General features: G+C 36.6%; 1 protein-coding gene across 3 annotated transcripts; it reads left to right on the top strand.

The window, feature by feature from the left end:
• Window positions 1–9,955: 9,955 nt before the first annotated feature.
• On the top strand, window positions 9,956–18,237 carry LOC110167366 (homocysteine-responsive endoplasmic reticulum-resident ubiquitin-like domain member 2 protein). 3 transcript variants are annotated; one of them, XM_055157412.1, is made up of 9 exons: window positions 9,956–10,078; window positions 10,482–10,787; window positions 12,304–12,381; window positions 12,963–13,088; window positions 13,455–13,570; window positions 13,944–14,048; window positions 14,886–15,170; window positions 15,827–15,935; window positions 17,199–18,237. In XM_055157412.1, the coding sequence occupies exons 2-9, from the start codon at window positions 10,641–10,643 to the stop codon at window positions 17,364–17,366; spliced, it is 1,134 nt and encodes a 377-aa protein (XP_055013387.1). In that variant the 5' UTR covers window positions 9,956–10,078; window positions 10,482–10,640; the 3' UTR covers window positions 17,367–18,237. The 3 variants fall into 3 exon arrangements, with proteins under 3 accessions (XP_055013387.1, XP_055013385.1, XP_055013386.1); XM_055157410.1 differs by having other exon boundaries at window positions 12,960–13,088; XM_055157411.1 differs by lacking the exon at window positions 9,956–10,078 and adding an exon at window positions 10,143–10,272 and having other exon boundaries at window positions 12,960–13,088.

The following is an 18,237-nucleotide window of genomic DNA, read 5'->3' as shown; positions in this document are numbered from 1 at the left end:
TACTGCGCGTGTTTTGTGTGGGTTTCCGGCAATGAGTGGAATTACCGAAATAAAAAAAATTTATAAATGTGTTTTGTGTGTGTGTGTTGTTGTCCCAACAACACATAAAAACAGGTTTTATAATAAAGAAACTCACATACAGAAACACTAAAGTTAGAGATTAAAAATGAGATTAACGCGATTAAAAAACATAACGCGCTAAATATGATTGTAATTAATTAATCGCAATTAACGCGATAATTTGACACCCCTAATTATAATATTAGTAATTTGGTTCTGCATAAACTAGGCCTATCTGTAGTCTTAAATCTAACTATATTGGTTTATAATAGATATCAAACCTCATAGCCCACCATTTTTAAAGTCAGCCTGAGTCATCCTAATCTTGTTCAATTGCAATCATTTCAAAGTCATTTTCTCCTTTGTGTGTGTGTATTGTGGGGCAGTTAACATTTGATATTGTTTTGCCTCATAAGAGTCTAAATTGCTTAAACCAACATTATTTTACGTCTTCTATTTGGAGACTCAAAAGGGAAAGCCCAGATTGTAACATTTGGTGATGCTAAATACAGGCCTATGAGAAATCTTGTTTTGACTACTGAGATTGCAAATAAGAGTCTTTAAGGGTTCATTTGACCTGCTGCTTTCCTTTTAAGAACCCATAGGCCTAAAAATACAGCTGTGGAAAAAAAGCCTCTTGAGTTCCATCCTCAGTAATTACTCTTAATATGAGGGGCAAGCATCCAAGCGCTAACATTAGCCACTAATCACGTGTATCTTCCCCCAAAACATGTTTTTTGGCTGAGAGTTACGCACCCAGGGCAGCATTTAGGGTCTGAGTGGGGTTATTTAAGATTTAGCCCAAGAATAGCCCCCACATGTTAGCAATGTTATCAGAGACAGCGGGTGGTCTATTCATCCCTACTGTGACGCTAGGTCACCCGGACTGACTGCAACGATATGCGGTGAAGCATTATGGGTAATTTACACTCCCTCACTAATCACATCCGTAGACATTAAAGTGCTGGTTTTCATCTTTTTCTAATTACTTAGTTTGGTGGAATAGTGCAGATGGTAAATAATTTATATTTTTATAGTCAAGAAACTGTTGGTGACGTTTGTGTAAATTACAGGAAGTAGCACTGAGTTCTAAAAAAAATATAGGGTGACTCAGAATTTCATCCAGAAGTTAGACACAATTTATATGCAACACATTTTTTTTGACTTTCTGAAATTAAATGTAAATCTTGAAAAGTTGTTTTTATATAAATATTGTGTTAATTGTGTAACTCAAATAAAAAATCACAAAAATTGTCAAAATTGGAAAGATTTGGTAAATATTGTCTAACTTACTGTCTTAGTTTTTATATAGTATATAGAAGTGGACACTAGAGTGTGACATTACTCATTAGTGTTCAATGACCAAACGAAGCTCATCAAGGCTAGCAGTTACAGCGGTGAATTTGCAACCAATTTCCACATTTTGAATTCCAACCGCAAGGATCATAGCAACCAAAAGGCCAATCCAGACCGAGGCTGTACAAGGTAACACCCCTTCCAGCCTGCACCATTGGTAGAGTTAGCTGGCTCTAGCAACAGTGTCAATCAAACCTGGGAGCGACCTCAGCAAAAGAAGACACGTGATTTGTCTGATATTAATGCTCATATCTTCATTTACAGACAAAATAGTGAAATCGAAAACATCAGGATCATGTAGAGAGTTAATATGAACATTTTAAAATCAAAATGAGGAGTTGATGGAACAGAAAGTGCACCTCTGATCACTTCCTATTTGGAATGCGGTGACTAGCGGGTTAGCTATGTCCATTTATGTTTACAGTCTTTGGCTGTGCTATAATTTCCTTGTTTTGATCACTGTAACACTGTAACACTGTAATAAGATAAGATAAACGTTATTGGCCCAAATTTGTTTTGAGTTCACTGCCTGCAGCTTAAAAACACAGTTACTCATACATCAGACTGCAGTCAGACAACAGTCAGAGCTCATCACAAGATACATAGTATGTCCATTATGTCCACTGTCCATTTGTGCACTGTACAATCAGGTGTAAAGTTATTATATATCATATAATAATATATAATATATATAATTATTGGACCAGCCATATTGCACATTATAATTATTACACCAGCCCTATTACACATTATAATTATTGCACCTGCCCTATTGCACATTATAATCATTGCACCACCCTATTGCACATTATAATTATTGCACCAGCTCTATTGCACATTATAATTATTGCACCAGCCCTCTTGCACGTTATAATCATTGCACCAGCCCTATTGCACATTATAATTATTGCACCTGCCCTCTTGCACATTATAATCATTGCACCAGCCCTATTGCACATTATAATTATTGCACCAGCCCTATTGCACATTATAATCATTGCACCAGCCCTATTGCACATTATAATTATTGCACCAGCCCTATTGCATATATGCATATGAATCTGCCAAATTGCCATATGGTTCACAACCTCGGGTCTCTGCAAAATAGGAGTAATTGTAAAGGTCAGATATACAGTAGTTGGACAAGAAACTATTAGAAAAGCTGGTCCAGACATTGCATGGACCACGCTTATTTTACAGACTCAGGTCTCTAAAGAAAATCCTCAACCTTCTATCTTCCAAGGTCATTTTAATTTTTTATCTCTACGTGCATCTATTTCATTTCCTTTTAATATGATGCAGTCTTTAATGATCTTATTTCTTTTGGTTTGCACTTACTTATGATGCGATTTCCATTGCATTCAACCATTTCATTCAACATTGGTCAGACAACTTTTCAAAACCCTGGCTTTACAGTTCAAAGAGACATGAAGACTGCAGCCCTAATAAACTAGCATTTTTCGTCGTATTTCTCTCTCTCCTTGCTGGCCCCTCCCTCCACCAACAGGAAGTCTGTATATGGACTTTCTGCAGAGAAGAGAAGCAGTTTCCATGGGGACCGGCGAGACAAGTGCGTAAGACAGCTAGCATCAGGACGAGAAGAAAGAAAAGTTTTCAATCCTTTAACTTACAACTTGACACATAATGAGTTACTTAGAGGCAATCATCTACTTTAGATGAAATGAATCAATGCATCGACAGACAAAAGTGCGAGGTCTGCAGGATTCATTAATGATCTGTAAGTGAATAGTATTTTCAAAGAAGCAAGGTCAAATCTGAATGTTTGAACAGTTGGAAACCGGAAGTGCACGAAGGACGAAATGCAAATGAGTAGAAACCTCAAAAGCATGGACTAGTGTCTGGTTTGAAGCATAAATATGAGCAAGGACGACTTGAAGATGATGCAGACTTCATGCATTTGGTGTTTTAATACATTGTTTTATGAGTTTTGTGTTTGGTTGAATTACATTTTATTATAGGAGCATGCATTTGCAGAGCTGAAGCTGGTGCATGATTTAAATGTTTTTAATAATTTTTCCAAGATTACACATGCACAGTGTCACATTTGGCATATTGTCAGGAAATGGCATCAAGTATAGCTCATAATATTGTCTTATTCTGTCTATATACTGCCTGTACTGTGCAAACTTGGACTTTCACCAATAGGTGCACACTGATCATGCATGCACTAAACTAAAAACGTGAAACGTTCATGCATTATTTAAAAATGTAAGATATTTATCAGCATTTTTAAACTATTGTCATCATGCATTGTGCAAAGTGACTAGAACAACTAAATCCAAGGTAAATGTTTTTGCTTTGAATTAGAATATGTTTTTGCAGAACCTTTTTATCAATCCTTGCAAAACTCACAAACCCTTAGACAATAGCTTATCCAATGTAAAACACTGCGGGTTAAAATTAATGAGAACTGATTTTTGTGTTTTGTTTTTGTGTTGTTTGACATTGCAGAGAAAATGTGTGTGCAGAGATGGTGTGCTTTTTCACATGGGACTGGTTCCTTCTGTGTACAAATGCTGGAGACATACTGCCCCCTAGTGTAAGCAACAGGTTTTGAAATGGGAAGATTATTGAAAATTAATTTAATCTTCTCAAACTTTAGCATGTACCAACAAAAATGTACTTAAATCTGCTGTACATGACATTAAAAACAACCTTAAATAGAACTAGTGCATTTTATAGTGGTCCAAAGTTATCGTTACTTGCATTAGGATGCATTCTGAGCATTCTAATTATTCATTGTAATGACTTTTTAAGTGCTTTTCTCAACTCTCAGAGACCAGAGCAGAGGTTTGCCATGGCATTAAAGCTAACAACAACTAACATGCTAACATGCACTTCCTGATTATTGGATATCAAAAGGCTTCCTTATGCTTATACTGCTGCTTATACAATATATTGTTACTCAGGTAAGACAAATTTAGCTCAAACACATGGAAAAAATCTGTAGGTCCTTCTAATGCTTTTCTTTATGTAAATGTAATTGCTTTGTCTGGAATGTTTCACAATATGGTATATTTTTCTAGGTATTTTTGAGCTATAAAACCACCTATAACTGAATAAATGTAAGGTAGAGCTGTTTAATTGGCATACTGTGGAACATTCCAGGCAGAGCTATGACATACCCATAGAAACAAGCAGGTGACGGACCCCCCAACCAAAAAGTTACATAGTGCAGCTTTAAGGTTTTTAAACTATGAGATTCTCTCTCATGCCCCTGATCTGTTACTGTGACTCTCTAGTTTTACTGAGAGCTGTTTTATTGATTTTATCTGGTTTTAATGAGAGTTTTATTCACATATTTACTCAAAAATGAATGTTGACTTGACAGCAATATATTATATCACCACCACCATTTGCAATAAGTATTTTATGTTTGACAAATGTCCATAATTCTTGAATTGAATATCTTGAAACCTAAATTAGTTACTTTGGATCAACACAAAATTGTTAAATGGAAAAAGGTGATATTTAATGTCGTGTGTATGTTCATCTCTGACTTTCTGTCCCACTCTTTCTATTGTTGTTTCCATTGTTGTGAATTTATCAGTGTTATTATACAGCATGTGTCTGATATAGTTTAGACTGTGTGTGATTCACTGGGCTTGTGTGGTGAAACTATGAATCTCTAATGACATAAAAGCAAATCAGTAACAAAGTGTGTATTTATGGGCCATGATGAGGCGTTACACCACTGAGAACCGTTATCAGCGCGGACAGACTTCCTCCCTCACCACCAATGACTTTCTCTGTTCGCTCTGACTCACTGATAATTGAAGACAACAATGTGAATCAAATCATTGGGGCACAAGGACTTCTGATTCAATGGCTGGCTGAAGAAATGTTACAAATGTTCACCCAAGCCAAGAGACAGAAATGTGGCTTTTGGTTTGAGCACTGACATTTTAAAAAAGTCCTTGTGACTTGTGATGAGCAAGCTTACTTTGAAAAGCATTTGTCTCATTCAGTGATAGATAGTGATCAACTGCAGTGTTATTTGACTTGTGAGTCCATTTGTACGTTAAATAGGCAGAAAAAATTAAATAAGCAAAATTGAAATGACTTATTCACTGATAAATAAAAACAATAACATGATATCAGTTTGTACACATATTCTTATTGTAAAAGGGATTGCCTCTCCACTAAGCTGACTGAAAACTTCAATGTGTGGATTCTGTGTTCTGTGGAACATTTCAGGTAAAGCAATAACACCTCTATGGAGTCGTGCAGGTAGCGAACCACTATCCCAAAACCTCTCATAGTGCATCTTCAAATCAATTCCTTCCACTTCCAACATTAACTTAAGCGTGAATTTGCATGCATTTTTTATCACTGAATATTAGATGGCACAAAAAAGCCTCAGAAATCTATGAAATACCCGGAGTTATACTTTGTTTTATTCATATTTGACACACAAATCCTGCATATTTAGGCTGAGTTACACCTTGTGATATCATGTGGTAATACAGGGCATGCTCCACTGTGTTTTTAAACTCCATACACCTTCACTAGAATCATTTTGATAATTTCAGCCAAAAGCTCAAGGGTAGCTGTTAACTTGAAAACTACCACTATATAATATCACAAGGTGAAAGAGGGCATTTTGAGTTTTGAAGACTTAGGCAGACTACTAATAAAGGTTTGATCAAACATGTGTGAATAAAACAAAATACGGTACTATTCTGGGTATGTTTTCGAAGAGGTAACAGCATTCTAACAATTCTTAAAGCTCAGAAGAGTTAGGGTTTTGTAATGTAGGAAACAAAATGCAAAACTGTTGTTTCTACTGTACCAACAGAATAAAACAGAACTTCCTCTAAAGGGTCACTGTCTCCTTTGGCTCCTCGAGGTCCTTCAGCTCTGATCAAACTGCACTTGACATCAGAGCAGATGACGTAAATGAAAACAAACTCCAGCCTGACTTTCCCCATCTCCGTCAGAGAGTGACTAACAAGCAGCACGACCTTAACTTCAGCAACAAGAAATACTCACAAATCAACCACACAGTCTCATTCAGTGGGAAGACATCAGACTTTATCAAAATACTAAACGACAGAATGAGAACACATGGGCTCCACATATTCTAAAGTACTCTAAAGTATTCTAAAGTATTCTTAAAAAACAACATATTTTCCTTGTAAATATGTATAATTTTAAGGTGCACTACGCAACCTTTCTGGTGGAGGGTCCGCTACCTACTTGTCTCCATGGAGATGTTATTGCTTGGCCTGAAATGTTCCATGATATGACTTTAAACATATTGACAAAGTTCCACAGAATGGCATTAAACATATTTATCTCCATGGAGACAAGTAGGTGATGCCACCAAGCCCAAACTTACAGGTCACATCTGTGAGAGGCAAGCAAGAATGCATTTTTGGGGCTATAAAAAGTACACTTGACCATGATTACTTAACCATGAATTAGCAAACACATTACTGTTCATCACACTCAACTTGAGTGAACTCACTAAGTATTTTCTACGTAATTTGCTACAGTACTTGAAATACCGGTAATATGAACAGGAACCATTTTGTTTTGTTCTATAATAAGAACACCAGCGATAGCCTTACTCTACCTCATTACCCCGACCTCACTGAATATTATGCCAAGGCTGCTACCTAGAAAGATATAATTGAATCCTTTGGCTTCCTCACAGGTTGCAGTAAGTAAGTAAGTGACACATGCACCAATAATAAAAATGGAGTCAAATCCTGATTTTAAAACAATAGCCATTGTTAGGTTTATCTGGAATGGAAGAAAAGAAGACTTAGTATTCGTGTTTTCAAAGACACTGGCAAGGTTTAGGGAGCAAGTTTTTGTTATTCAGAATACATTTTAATATTTTTTCAATTACACTATTTTTGTAATTGTTTAGGCTTTAGTAATAATTGTAGTTAATGATCTGTACAGACCATAAACTGATATATAAATATACTGATATATAAATCTCTATACAGTCTGTAGTACAAAGCAATACTGCAAACCACAAGGGCAATAGCTCACTCTGGCTCTGGCCTTGAAATAGACAAATAAAGTCCTATTGTATTGTATTCCATTCTGAAAACATGTTTACTTGCTTCCTCATCTATTCCACCCACAAACAAAGATCATAATAAAGACAGGGGTTGCTCATTTCACCTGTCAAAAGTCATCACATTAAATCAGATGACATGCTGCTTTGACATTACTGAACTTTTAAAATGTCAGTAAACAAAGTCAAATGGTCCTCTTCTCAAACTAGAATGGGTCAGCCTTCCCCCTGAACCTCATTAAAACCTCCACAAGCCCCTGACCTTTTCACACATCTGAGTCACGGTGCATGAAGATATGAGAAACCCGAAGAGCGGAGGCAGCAGACACGTCCAGTCATTTCAGATACTATTGTTTGTGTGTGTTTGCACAAATGTGTCAAAGGGAACACAGGATGGAACATATTTGGAGGAAAACACATATATGAGTGTAGGAGTTTTGTGTTCAACCATGCACAGCAGTTCAGTATAAGAGCACACTGCCTCTGTGTCCTTAAGCACGACACTACAGACAACATGCACATATTACTGTTTGTGCCAAAAACAGAAAAAATAAAAGCATGTTTTTTCATTATGGGTGTTTGTATTGCACTGAAAACATGCAAACAAACTCTGAGCAGGCTTGCATCTCCACAAACCCTAATTTGGCCTGAAAATGTTTGGCTGTAATATTCCACAGTATGGCATAAAACTTACCTTCATGGAGATTGTTCCGAAGTATGGTTTTAACTTTCTATTTCCATGGAATCATACAGTTGCATATGTCACTTGAAATGTATTTTGTATTTAGATATAGTCCAAGTACATGGCCTTTACTCTAACTACAACTATAAATTCTTGTACAGACTTATCTCAGAAATGTTACTTACAAAGAACTAGAACTAGACTAGGACTAGGTCAGGACTAGACCAGGACTAGATCATTTGATTGTTTCCAATGATGACTGCAATCTTAGGTAGTGTGGTTCAGATTAAAATCTCCATGTGCTTCATGTGTTTCATGTTTTTAGTTTCACTGGGTACATTGTTCATACTGACCTCTCATTGAGCAATAACGAGCTGACGAAAGCAGACTTTTAAAGGGGGAAAGTGAAAAAGCAACAAAGGGTGAAGACGCAAACCAAAAGGCAGGATATTTGACCCATTTCCAACAAGTGCGTATAAAAGTGTCCAGCGTTTTTCTTAGAACACATAAGAGCTTTGGCTAATGGCTCAAATGGAGTTTTTTTTAGTCCTCTGAATCCACATGCCTTATAGCTATAAACACAATGGCGAAGCATCAGTCTTGAATCAATGCAGGATTCTGTTTAAGAGCGTACACATTTACAACAATTACAAGTTTTGGCCTAAATTCATCAGTTATATTAAGTGTCCTAAATGAATATGTGAGACAGGGCTAGACAAACAAGGCCAATGGGTTGGAGAAAATAAAAGTAAATGGACATCATTCATGCTAGGTTCATTCAGGTATCAAAGTGATGCAGCATGTAAACAACTTGAACCGAAAGATGTCCGTCAAAAGAGGGAAAAAAAAAAACTGACCTGCGGAACCACTTCACCCTCCTGATAAGAGAGCAGGAAGTTCACATGGAGTTGTATAACAGCAAAAGAATGACCCAGCGCTAGTGATTCATCAGCATATTATGCACAACTTATTTTTATAGACATAACTGACAGGAGGTATTTCAAATTAAATATACTTCCCTATTCTTGCAGTCGCCCCATACTAGGCTTCCAGAGAGCATATAAGGAGAAATACAATACAAAACAATATAATACAATAAGGTTGAAAAGCCTGTGGGGACTAATGACCACAAGGTTATCTGTTTCTAAAACTTTATAAACTGCTAAATTATGAAAACATTTTGCAAAATTATAAATTTTAAATGTATTTATTTGGATAGAAAACAATCATGTTAATATATTAATTGGCAGGATGGGACCAAGTCCTTATTTTGCAAGTCTCGTGTAAATCTCAAGTCAACTCTCAATGCAGGCAAGTCTAAGTCAAGGCCAAGTCCTCTGTTTTGATGTTCAGGTCCTCTCTAGTCAGTAACCTTTAATCAAATTTTCGATTACAGCTCATATTGTTGCAGTTTACATGATTTTAGTCAAATTCTATTTCAAAAAACATCCTTCACATGCAGTGAAGTTGTATTTACCCTTGTACAACAAAACAAAAACAAAACAATAAAACAGTATATAATTATGTATAACTATCAACTGTAAAGAGAACAGTGTTTTTAAATACTTATTTTTTGAGACAAGCATCAAGTTGCTGCAAGTCACAGTACTCAAGTCCAAGTCGAGTCCCACCGAGTCTAAGTCCATTCACTGTGAGCTGCCAAGTCAAAACAGTGACTCAAGACAGACTTAAGTCATGACTCTGTCCACCACACCTATGTTTATTTATTACTTAAATTTGTTTCTAAAATATGATCCCATACTTTCTGTAAACAGTCAGTATGACCACTAGATGGCGACACAAAGTCATTCTGCTCGGTTTCCACCGCCGCACTCGTCTCGAAGAAGATGAGTGTCGCAGATCAGGCAGAGCACTGGCGCAGATCAGGCTTTAAACGGAGTTGCAGCTCACTGGGGGTAAACAAGGTAGGTAAACATGGCATTTTATGTACATGTGTTTGACACACATCTCTGCAAATAGAATAATGATCATGTGCTCTCTGTGATGTGAGTGTCCGCATGCTCAGTCTTATGATTTCACGTTAACAGTAGATGTTTTCAGCTAACACTAGCTTATAGCTTGCTGCTAACAAGTTGGCTAGCAGTAGCTTCAGCTGATCGTAAGTAAAACATAGATGGACGAGTGTAGTTATACCGTTTACTATTTATGTGATAAACTTTATGTACATTTGGGATAAAATGATGTTTGAAATGCAACGATTGTCAGAGTTTTACTTCTTTACAGGGTTTTCGTATCTCAGGGCTTACCTTGAGTTGTTTTCTGTAAACAGATTGCAGATATTTAGACTGACCTACTTGTCCTCTCCAGGTCCCTTGTGACGGGGCGTCTGTAGAAATTACAGAAGACATCAAAGGCATTATTCGACTAAGAGACTATGGGCAATAAAAGGATGTGTTAACACGTGACCCCATACATACCCCAAGTGGGTAACTCATTTTAGAGCTTCAGTAACAGAACAGATGAGCCATGGACGCAGGTGTTATGGACAGTCCCGTGACGCTGGTGATCAGAGCACCGAACCAGAAGTACGGAGACCAGACCATCAACTGTTTCCAGAACTGGACTGTGGAAAAGCTGAAGGCCCACCTGTCTGATGTCTACCCCAGCAAACCTGTAAGACATTTTGAACTATCATATATGTAATGATCACACTGAAACCAATTTATCCCATAGACACAATAACCCGAAGCCATTCTAAATGTACATTATTTTAAAAAATAAAGAATGAAACACTTTAGTAGTTAGATTGTGTCTATAATGAGTCAAAGAAGTTATTTATACAACATTCTCCAGTTCAAATCACATCATAATATAAACAATTTAAAAAATTCCCTACTCGTACAACAAAAAAGAACTCACTCTCCCCAAAATGTTGTGTTCCAGTCCAATGTTGTGGATTCACTAAAACAGAATATTCTTATAATTCAGATTACATCACATGCTTTACATTTCATAGTATATTGTGAACATTCAAAATTCAAATTGTTATAAATCTTTCACTCTATAAATGTTCTCTAAAATGGGTTATAGATTGTCCATTTTCCTAGTTAATGCCGTCACAACATTACTATCTCATGTTTGTGTTGTCCTCCCAATGTCATAAAGATAAACTATATTCAGATTAGCCTTGCTGCCTGCATTGTTGCAACTATTATTGTTATTACATCATGGTGTATTGAGCCATACTGCCCTGTGCTGCTAATCTGCCCCTGGCTCATTTACCTCTTGCTAACCTTATTACGATACAATCACCGTAAACATTCAGGGACAAAGCACTCCCCTGTGACACCACTGAGTAAATCCAGAAAGTAATTGCACCATTAATCAGTGCATTTTAAGCAGAACAAAGCTGTCTATTGAGTTTTCCTACATTTGCAGGTCACCCATGATTTTTATGAATGGGTTTGAAGTGAATATAGGCGTTAAAATGACACTTGCTGCTAATCCTGCTGCTAATGCCACTGTAAATGCATTGATCCTCACTAAGGTCACAGTAGCTTCTACTTTGCAAACACCCTGTAATATCACTCTCTGGTCTAATGTTCTAAGTTTTGCTTTTAGAGAAAGTCAATCATTTATTTATTGTGTATTTCAAAAGGGACAGATACACAATTCAGTAATCTGATGCTGGAATCAGTGTTTGTTGCATAGACTAATTCACAACACCAGTCATAAGAATTGTCTGTTCACTAATTAAAACACTAATAGAAACTTTGGCTTGATCACATAATTAGTGTTGTAGATTAAACTCTTATTCACTTCAACCTTATTTTGGATGTCATTAGAGTAATCTACTTACTTAATAGCTCCTCAGACTAGCAATGTTACAATATTTTTATTTTTACAGTTCTTGTGAGAAGAAATGTCAAAATTTTGTAATTATTCACATCAGTAATAATTTGTTCACAGTCCTCAAACATGTGACCAACTTTTTTTTTAAATTGTATTATTATTATCATTATTCATATTATTATTTTATGCTTACAACTATTAATATTTATACTATATAATTGTGACCTATTGACTAATCAAATGATGTTGACATTCCTGCCTCAGACATGCATTGTATTATTGATAGAATTGATCAGAGGTGGTTGTACATAGCTCACGCTCCACTGTCTGTTTTTAGAACTGCAAAGACCAGCGGCTGGTCTATTCTGGGAAGCTGCTTCTGGATCATTTCACATTAAAGGATGTGCTGCGAAAGGTAACTGTGCTGGAAGATCTTTTTGTTTGTATTCTGTTTACAATAATAGAGACACAAGTGTAGTGCCTTGGCCGGTGGTTAGTTCACTACTTTGATAGCTGTCTTAATGTGTTTCTATACAGAGATTATCATATTAATCATTATCATTATTAATCATTTATATAATTTCACAATGGTAGTAAGTTAATTTATTATGCAACTATGATAATATAAAATAAGAGAAGCTTAATTGTTCATTCCAACAAAGATCAAAATTTGTCTTTCAAACATTCAATTCAAGAAGTCATAAAGTAACGATTAGCGAGTAATGATTTGAGATTTTTACTGTACATATAAAACTGCATTTTGCCTGGATAATGGCCCTTTTGACATTTTGTGACATTTGTACATTTTTATAGCAACAATATCAGTTATATTATATTGTTTAATTTATTACATTATTGTAATCATACTATACTCAAGTTTTTTTTAACATACAAATAAATGATTGGTTTTCTTGGTAATTTGGAGTAATAGTAATAGTAATTCTTCATGCTCCACAGTCTAATGATGCTAATTATCGTTATTTCCCCCTTCAGCAGGATGAGTACCACATGCTGCACCTGGTGTGTGCCTCTCGGACCCCCCCTGAGTCCCCGAGGCCTGGCAGCTCCGGCAGCTCCAGCAGCTCCAGCAGGTCCCAGTCCCAGCAGAGCCCTGGCCCCACAGTGCGTCACTTTTCCTTTTATTTCATCAGCGCTCAGATTTTTTACATCAGCCACTGTTAGGCCTCTTGATAACAAATTATGAAACATGGTATATCACTACAAAAGAATATCACGGTAAGCAAGAATATTGAAACTACTTTGTTGATACCACTGATTCAGTATTTCTAAAGCAGTATAATCTCTGTGAACACTTATCTAAATGAAATGTGTAAATGCCACAATTAAACACTTCATAGATACTAGAACCATTATAACATGGATCACAAAATAGCTTAATATGGGCTATTAATACAAATAAGCTTCCCTGTTTCACATGAAGGCCATTATAATGCTGTTACCATGTACTGTATGTGTTTGTGTTTCTAGAGCTCAAATGGCCCTAGTCTTCTTCAGAATAGCCAGTCTTCACCAGAGGCGAGCGATGGACTCAGGCAGCGCCCCCCCTACCCCTATCCACTCATGTATCCTGGGTTCATGCACAGGTACAGATGCATTGAAGCAGTTTATTAGATTTTCAGAATTGCACCAGCATTGTTAGAGTGCCTTTGGAGAATTGACAATCATTATTTGTTGTAATGTTCAGTTGAATATATTTCTCAAATAGATGCAAAAAGATTTCATTTCAGTGTGATTTTTCAGATCGTACCTGGCTAACACTTTCTAGTATAATCCATATCCACAGAAACTGAGCATCCAATACATGTGTATGCTCGGCCTTAATTCATAAATCATTTCTTATTTTACTGTACAAGCTTGTGTATTCTAAGCTTAAAATGACAGTTTAAAATTATTCAGTACTTCTACTATTTTCCCTTGTGATATTACTGTTTTCTGTTATTTTTCTGTCCCCTGTAGCTGGCCACAGATGCCCCCTCCTCCCACACAGACCCCAGTCTACTACCACCCCATGAGCCTGATGTGGTGGCAGCAGCTCTATGCCCAACAGTACTTTATGCATTAGTAAGTGTGACAAGCCTCTCCTAGGTACATGAAAAATTATTCACTTATTATTTATTATGAAACCATGGTCAACAAGAATTTAAATGCGGCTGTGTATTATTTTTGTATAACCGCACAGGTAGTCCAGGACAGTTAATCACTGTTATATATCACTACGCTGTGAGTATCACCATAACAACGAGTAAACAAATTAAGTACTGTTAGGATGGACTAGCTTCAACTAAAACAGAAATAACTAATGCTTAATACACCCAAGGACTGGACAGCCAAAAGGTTGTCAGACTTACAGTTGACTCTTATGAGCTTTAAGCTATGTTATAATGTCTTTACCTCATCAAAAACAAACCTGGAGTTGTGTTTTGTTTCATTTACATGTGTTTGTGTAATCCTTTATTATTTGTCTGCATATCCAAAGCCCAAAAAGCTCTGTTCCAGCTTGTGTCATGAAGTGGTAGTTTTCAAGTTAACAGCTTCCTTTTACCTTTAGTTCAGTAGAGATTGGCAGTTCCATCGCTGAAATTATTAAAATTATTCTAAAGGAGGTGTATGGAGTTTAAAAACACAGTGGAGCACTTCCTGCATTACCACATGACATCACAAGAGTATTTTTCAGTTTGATAGAAGAACTCAACCTAAATCTACAGGTTTGTGTGTTAAACTTGTGTGAATGAAACAAAACACAACTCCAGGTGTGTTTTTGATGAGGGAACAACACAATTATAACATAAATCAGAAAATAGTGTAATATGGTATAATAAATGTGAACCATTCTCAGTTTGTGGGACCATGGTATAAACAGATTAATCCTCACTAGTAACTTGGATTTTGTCTCGACAGTCACTTGATGGCAGCCTCTCAACACATGAGACCGGACCAGACCACCCCTCAGTCCAATCAGAGCAGCTCCCAGAACCACAGAGCTCAGGCCGATCGTCGTGGAAACCCGGAGGTGCAGATGAATGCTCAGGGCGGGGAGGTCCTGAATGACGAGGATCTGAACCGGGACTGGCTGGACTGGGTTTACACCTTCTCCAGAGCTGCCATCCTCCTCAGCATCGTCTACTTTTACTCGTCCTTCAGTCGCTTCGTCATGGTCCTGGTCGCCATGGTGGTGCTCTACCTGTAAGTCTGAGATAAGGCTAACTAGGACTGCAAGAAGAAATAACTATACACTAACCTTGGGTAAAGGAGACAAAAATTAAAGCCTAGATCAGAAACAGTTGTCAGTGAAAATTCAACTCAACTATAAACTTGTTTTGGTATTACAGTGAATAAAGCAAAACATAAAACAAATAAAAGTAGTATAAATGATGATAAAATAAAAATAAGGGCATTCATTTAAATAAGATGAAAATAGACTTGTATACAGTTATAAAATATTAAAATGTGGATCAACTGAATGTGGGCTTTAAACATGATTTCATTCATTACACATTTTAATATGTTACTTTTCTGGTGGAGGGTCCATTACCTGCTTGTTTCCATTGAGACAAACAGGTGACACCATCAGGTGGGGCATGTTGATATGACAAAAATATTTATCATGTTTCTTCCCCTCATATTGATCTATCTCAATTTTCAGTTCAGTTTAATTTTATCTTTTTAAAACTGCTTTCTATATTCATTTGCTGCACCCACATTTTTTTAAGAGGAAAAGTGTAATTTCTTTGAACATGTTTTTGGTGATATTTATTGCAATATATTGAGCCTAATTCCAGTATATTTTTTTTACTTTATCTTGCATTGATTGATGGGTTTAACATTTCCCTGTTTTATAGGCAGCAAGCGGGGTGGTTTCCATTCAACTTGGACAATGATCTTCCTGGTGACAGGCCAAACCAGGACGAAGGAGAAGGAGAGCCACAGAACCAAGACTTGCCAGAAATGGTATTGGACATTTTTAATTTTCTCTTAACAAGCCAAATGTTTTTTTTTCAAATGGACTGATGCTGACTCACAGTTGGAAATACAGGGTCTAGAAATGACTTGCTTTCAAATACATCTTTAATAATATCTATCCTACCCATTTTTCTACGTCTTTTTTTCTCTCACATGTTTTGGATTCCTTTTTCATAACTTTCATATTCACTCTCCTCCTCTTCTGGACAAAGTAGATATGCTGTTGTTTCAAGTAACTTTTCTTATTTGGTTTTTAAACGTCCAATATCATCCAAAATCAAGGTTGGACTGAGACCAAAAAAACAGCCCTGGACTTTTTCCCCACAAATAGGCTTACCATAATGAAATAATTAAAGAAAACACACAAAGATGAACTACCTGTCAATCACACTCTCACTGTCCAGGCGCATGAAGACGTCCTTTTCTTCATGTATGTCCCTCATCATTATTATCTATGACATTACTACTGCTGCTGCTGACAGCTGTAAGCTTTTTGCATTTTGCTGGTTCATTTCAAATTGACTTCTTTCAAAGGTCTTTATCCTTTTCTCGTCCACCTTTTTCCTTATATTTTCAATTTGACATCTTTGACATGTTTTGAAACCAACAAGTAACCCACTCTTTGTCGCCTTTTAGGCCTATGCAATTTATGCTTGACAAATGGGCAAATTATTGAATTAGCACCCTCTGTTGTTAGTACGGCCAATGGCCAGTAGACCGAACAGCTGTTCTGGACTTTTCCAGAATGCAAAGATTGCCCCGCCCCTGTACAAAATTAATTAAGCTGTAAATCATGATATAATGTTGTTAGCTCAATAAAAAACATGCTTAGTTATGTTTTGTTTCATTTACACATGTTTGATTAATCCTTTTATCATTAATCTGTCTAAATCTCCAAAGCTCAAATTGCTGTTCCACTTTGCCATGTCATGAAGTGGTAGTTTTCAAGTTAATCTGTTAACCTGTAACCTTTTACCTTAAATTAATAGATATTGGCAATTCCAGAGAATTATCCAAATGATGCTAGTGAAGGTGTATGAAGTTTAAAAACACAGTGGAGCACTTCCTGTATTACCACATGACATCATAAGGTGGAACAGAGTATTTTCTGTTTGAGAGAAGAACTAAAATATGCAGGTTTTGTGTGTTAAACATGTGTGAACAAAACAAATCATGAGGAAACTACATAATAACATAGATTAGAAAATAGTGTATTGTAGGACCTTTTAAAAAAAATGTTGTAACTTATAGGACGGGGCTGGAGAAGACGGCTCAGATGACGATGGAGACAGTGGGGCAGAGGGGGGTGAAGATCCAGACAGTGGTCCCCAAAATGGCTTCCTGTCCTCTACATGGTCCTTCATCATCACCTTCTTCATGTCTCTAATCCCAGAGGGCCCTGCCAACGCTGCTAACTGAACACCCAATCTCTAATACTGGAAGAACTGCCTATAAATCTAGAGTGTGGGGGGTACACTGGTTCACTGTTTGCTTCCCCATTGACAAAACAGATGGCTGACATTTCACTGAGCGGAGGGGACTTGGCTGTGTGGCTTTAAGGACTGTTAGCGATGCCTTGTAATTCTAGACAAAACTAGTGTGCCAATGCAGTGTCATTTTGAAAGTATGAAACGGCAGGCACGAGATTTTATTAGGGATTATTTAAGTACGCATTTTTAATTTCTATAATCTTTGTACACAATTGCAGTATTTGCTGGAAAGTTCTGTTTTTGATTGACAGGTTTTTAAACACCCTTTATAGAGCAATTTTAGTTGGCTTTATGATTTACACGTGTACTTTGCTGGAGCCTGAAGCAACCGGTTTGTGTTAGTAAAAAAGAAATGTGTGCCAGTGTACACGCAAAATAAACTAGAAATCCTAAGAGCAAAGATCTATCTTGCAGTTGTAAAGATAATTTTCTTTACCCTTCACTTTAAGTTTCACAGTCCAATATATTCAATCATGTTGCACTTTTTACACTAATAAGTCTACAACCTAAAACTAACAACTACTGTCTGTGAGTGTATGTGTTATTCAAGGTGGTTTTCAGAAAGTGAAATGACGAGATTCAGATTTTTATGCCTGTAAAATCTGAGAGAAGAATTGATTTTGATGGTTGTGTGAGGAAAGGCCAATTTTTCTGAACAAAAGTTTTGACTGTACTCTGGTCAGAAGAAGGGTCAATGCTGCAGAGGCAACATAAGTCCAGTTTGTACAAATGCCTGTGTATGTTCCTCAAATATGCTGTGAACAATAATAACATTGTTTATTAAACTTAACTTAATGGAT

The sequence above is a fragment of the Boleophthalmus pectinirostris genome, unplaced genomic scaffold, assembly GCF_026225935.1.
Source record: "Boleophthalmus pectinirostris isolate CB_2022bp ecotype Guang Dong unplaced genomic scaffold, ASM2622593v1 HiC_scaffold_21, whole genome shotgun sequence".
Taxonomy (NCBI): Eukaryota; Metazoa; Chordata; class Actinopteri; order Gobiiformes; family Gobiidae; genus Boleophthalmus; species Boleophthalmus pectinirostris.
The sequence above is the reverse complement of the archived record's forward strand: the minus strand, read 5'-3'. Positions and strand labels throughout refer to the sequence as shown.

Coding starts and splice junctions, on each gene's coding strand:
- LOC110167366 (XM_055157410.1), top strand. CDS start 10,641: ATGGACGCAGGTGTTATGGACAGTCCCGTGACGCTGGTGATCAGAGCA. Junction 12,382..12,959: donor TAAAGGATGTGCTGCGAAAG/GTAACTGTGCTG, acceptor TTCCCCCTTCAG/CAGGATGAGTACCACATGCT. Junction 13,089..13,454: donor AGCAGAGCCCTGGCCCCACA/GTGCGTCACTTT, acceptor TTGTGTTTCTAG/AGCTCAAATGGCCCTAGTCT.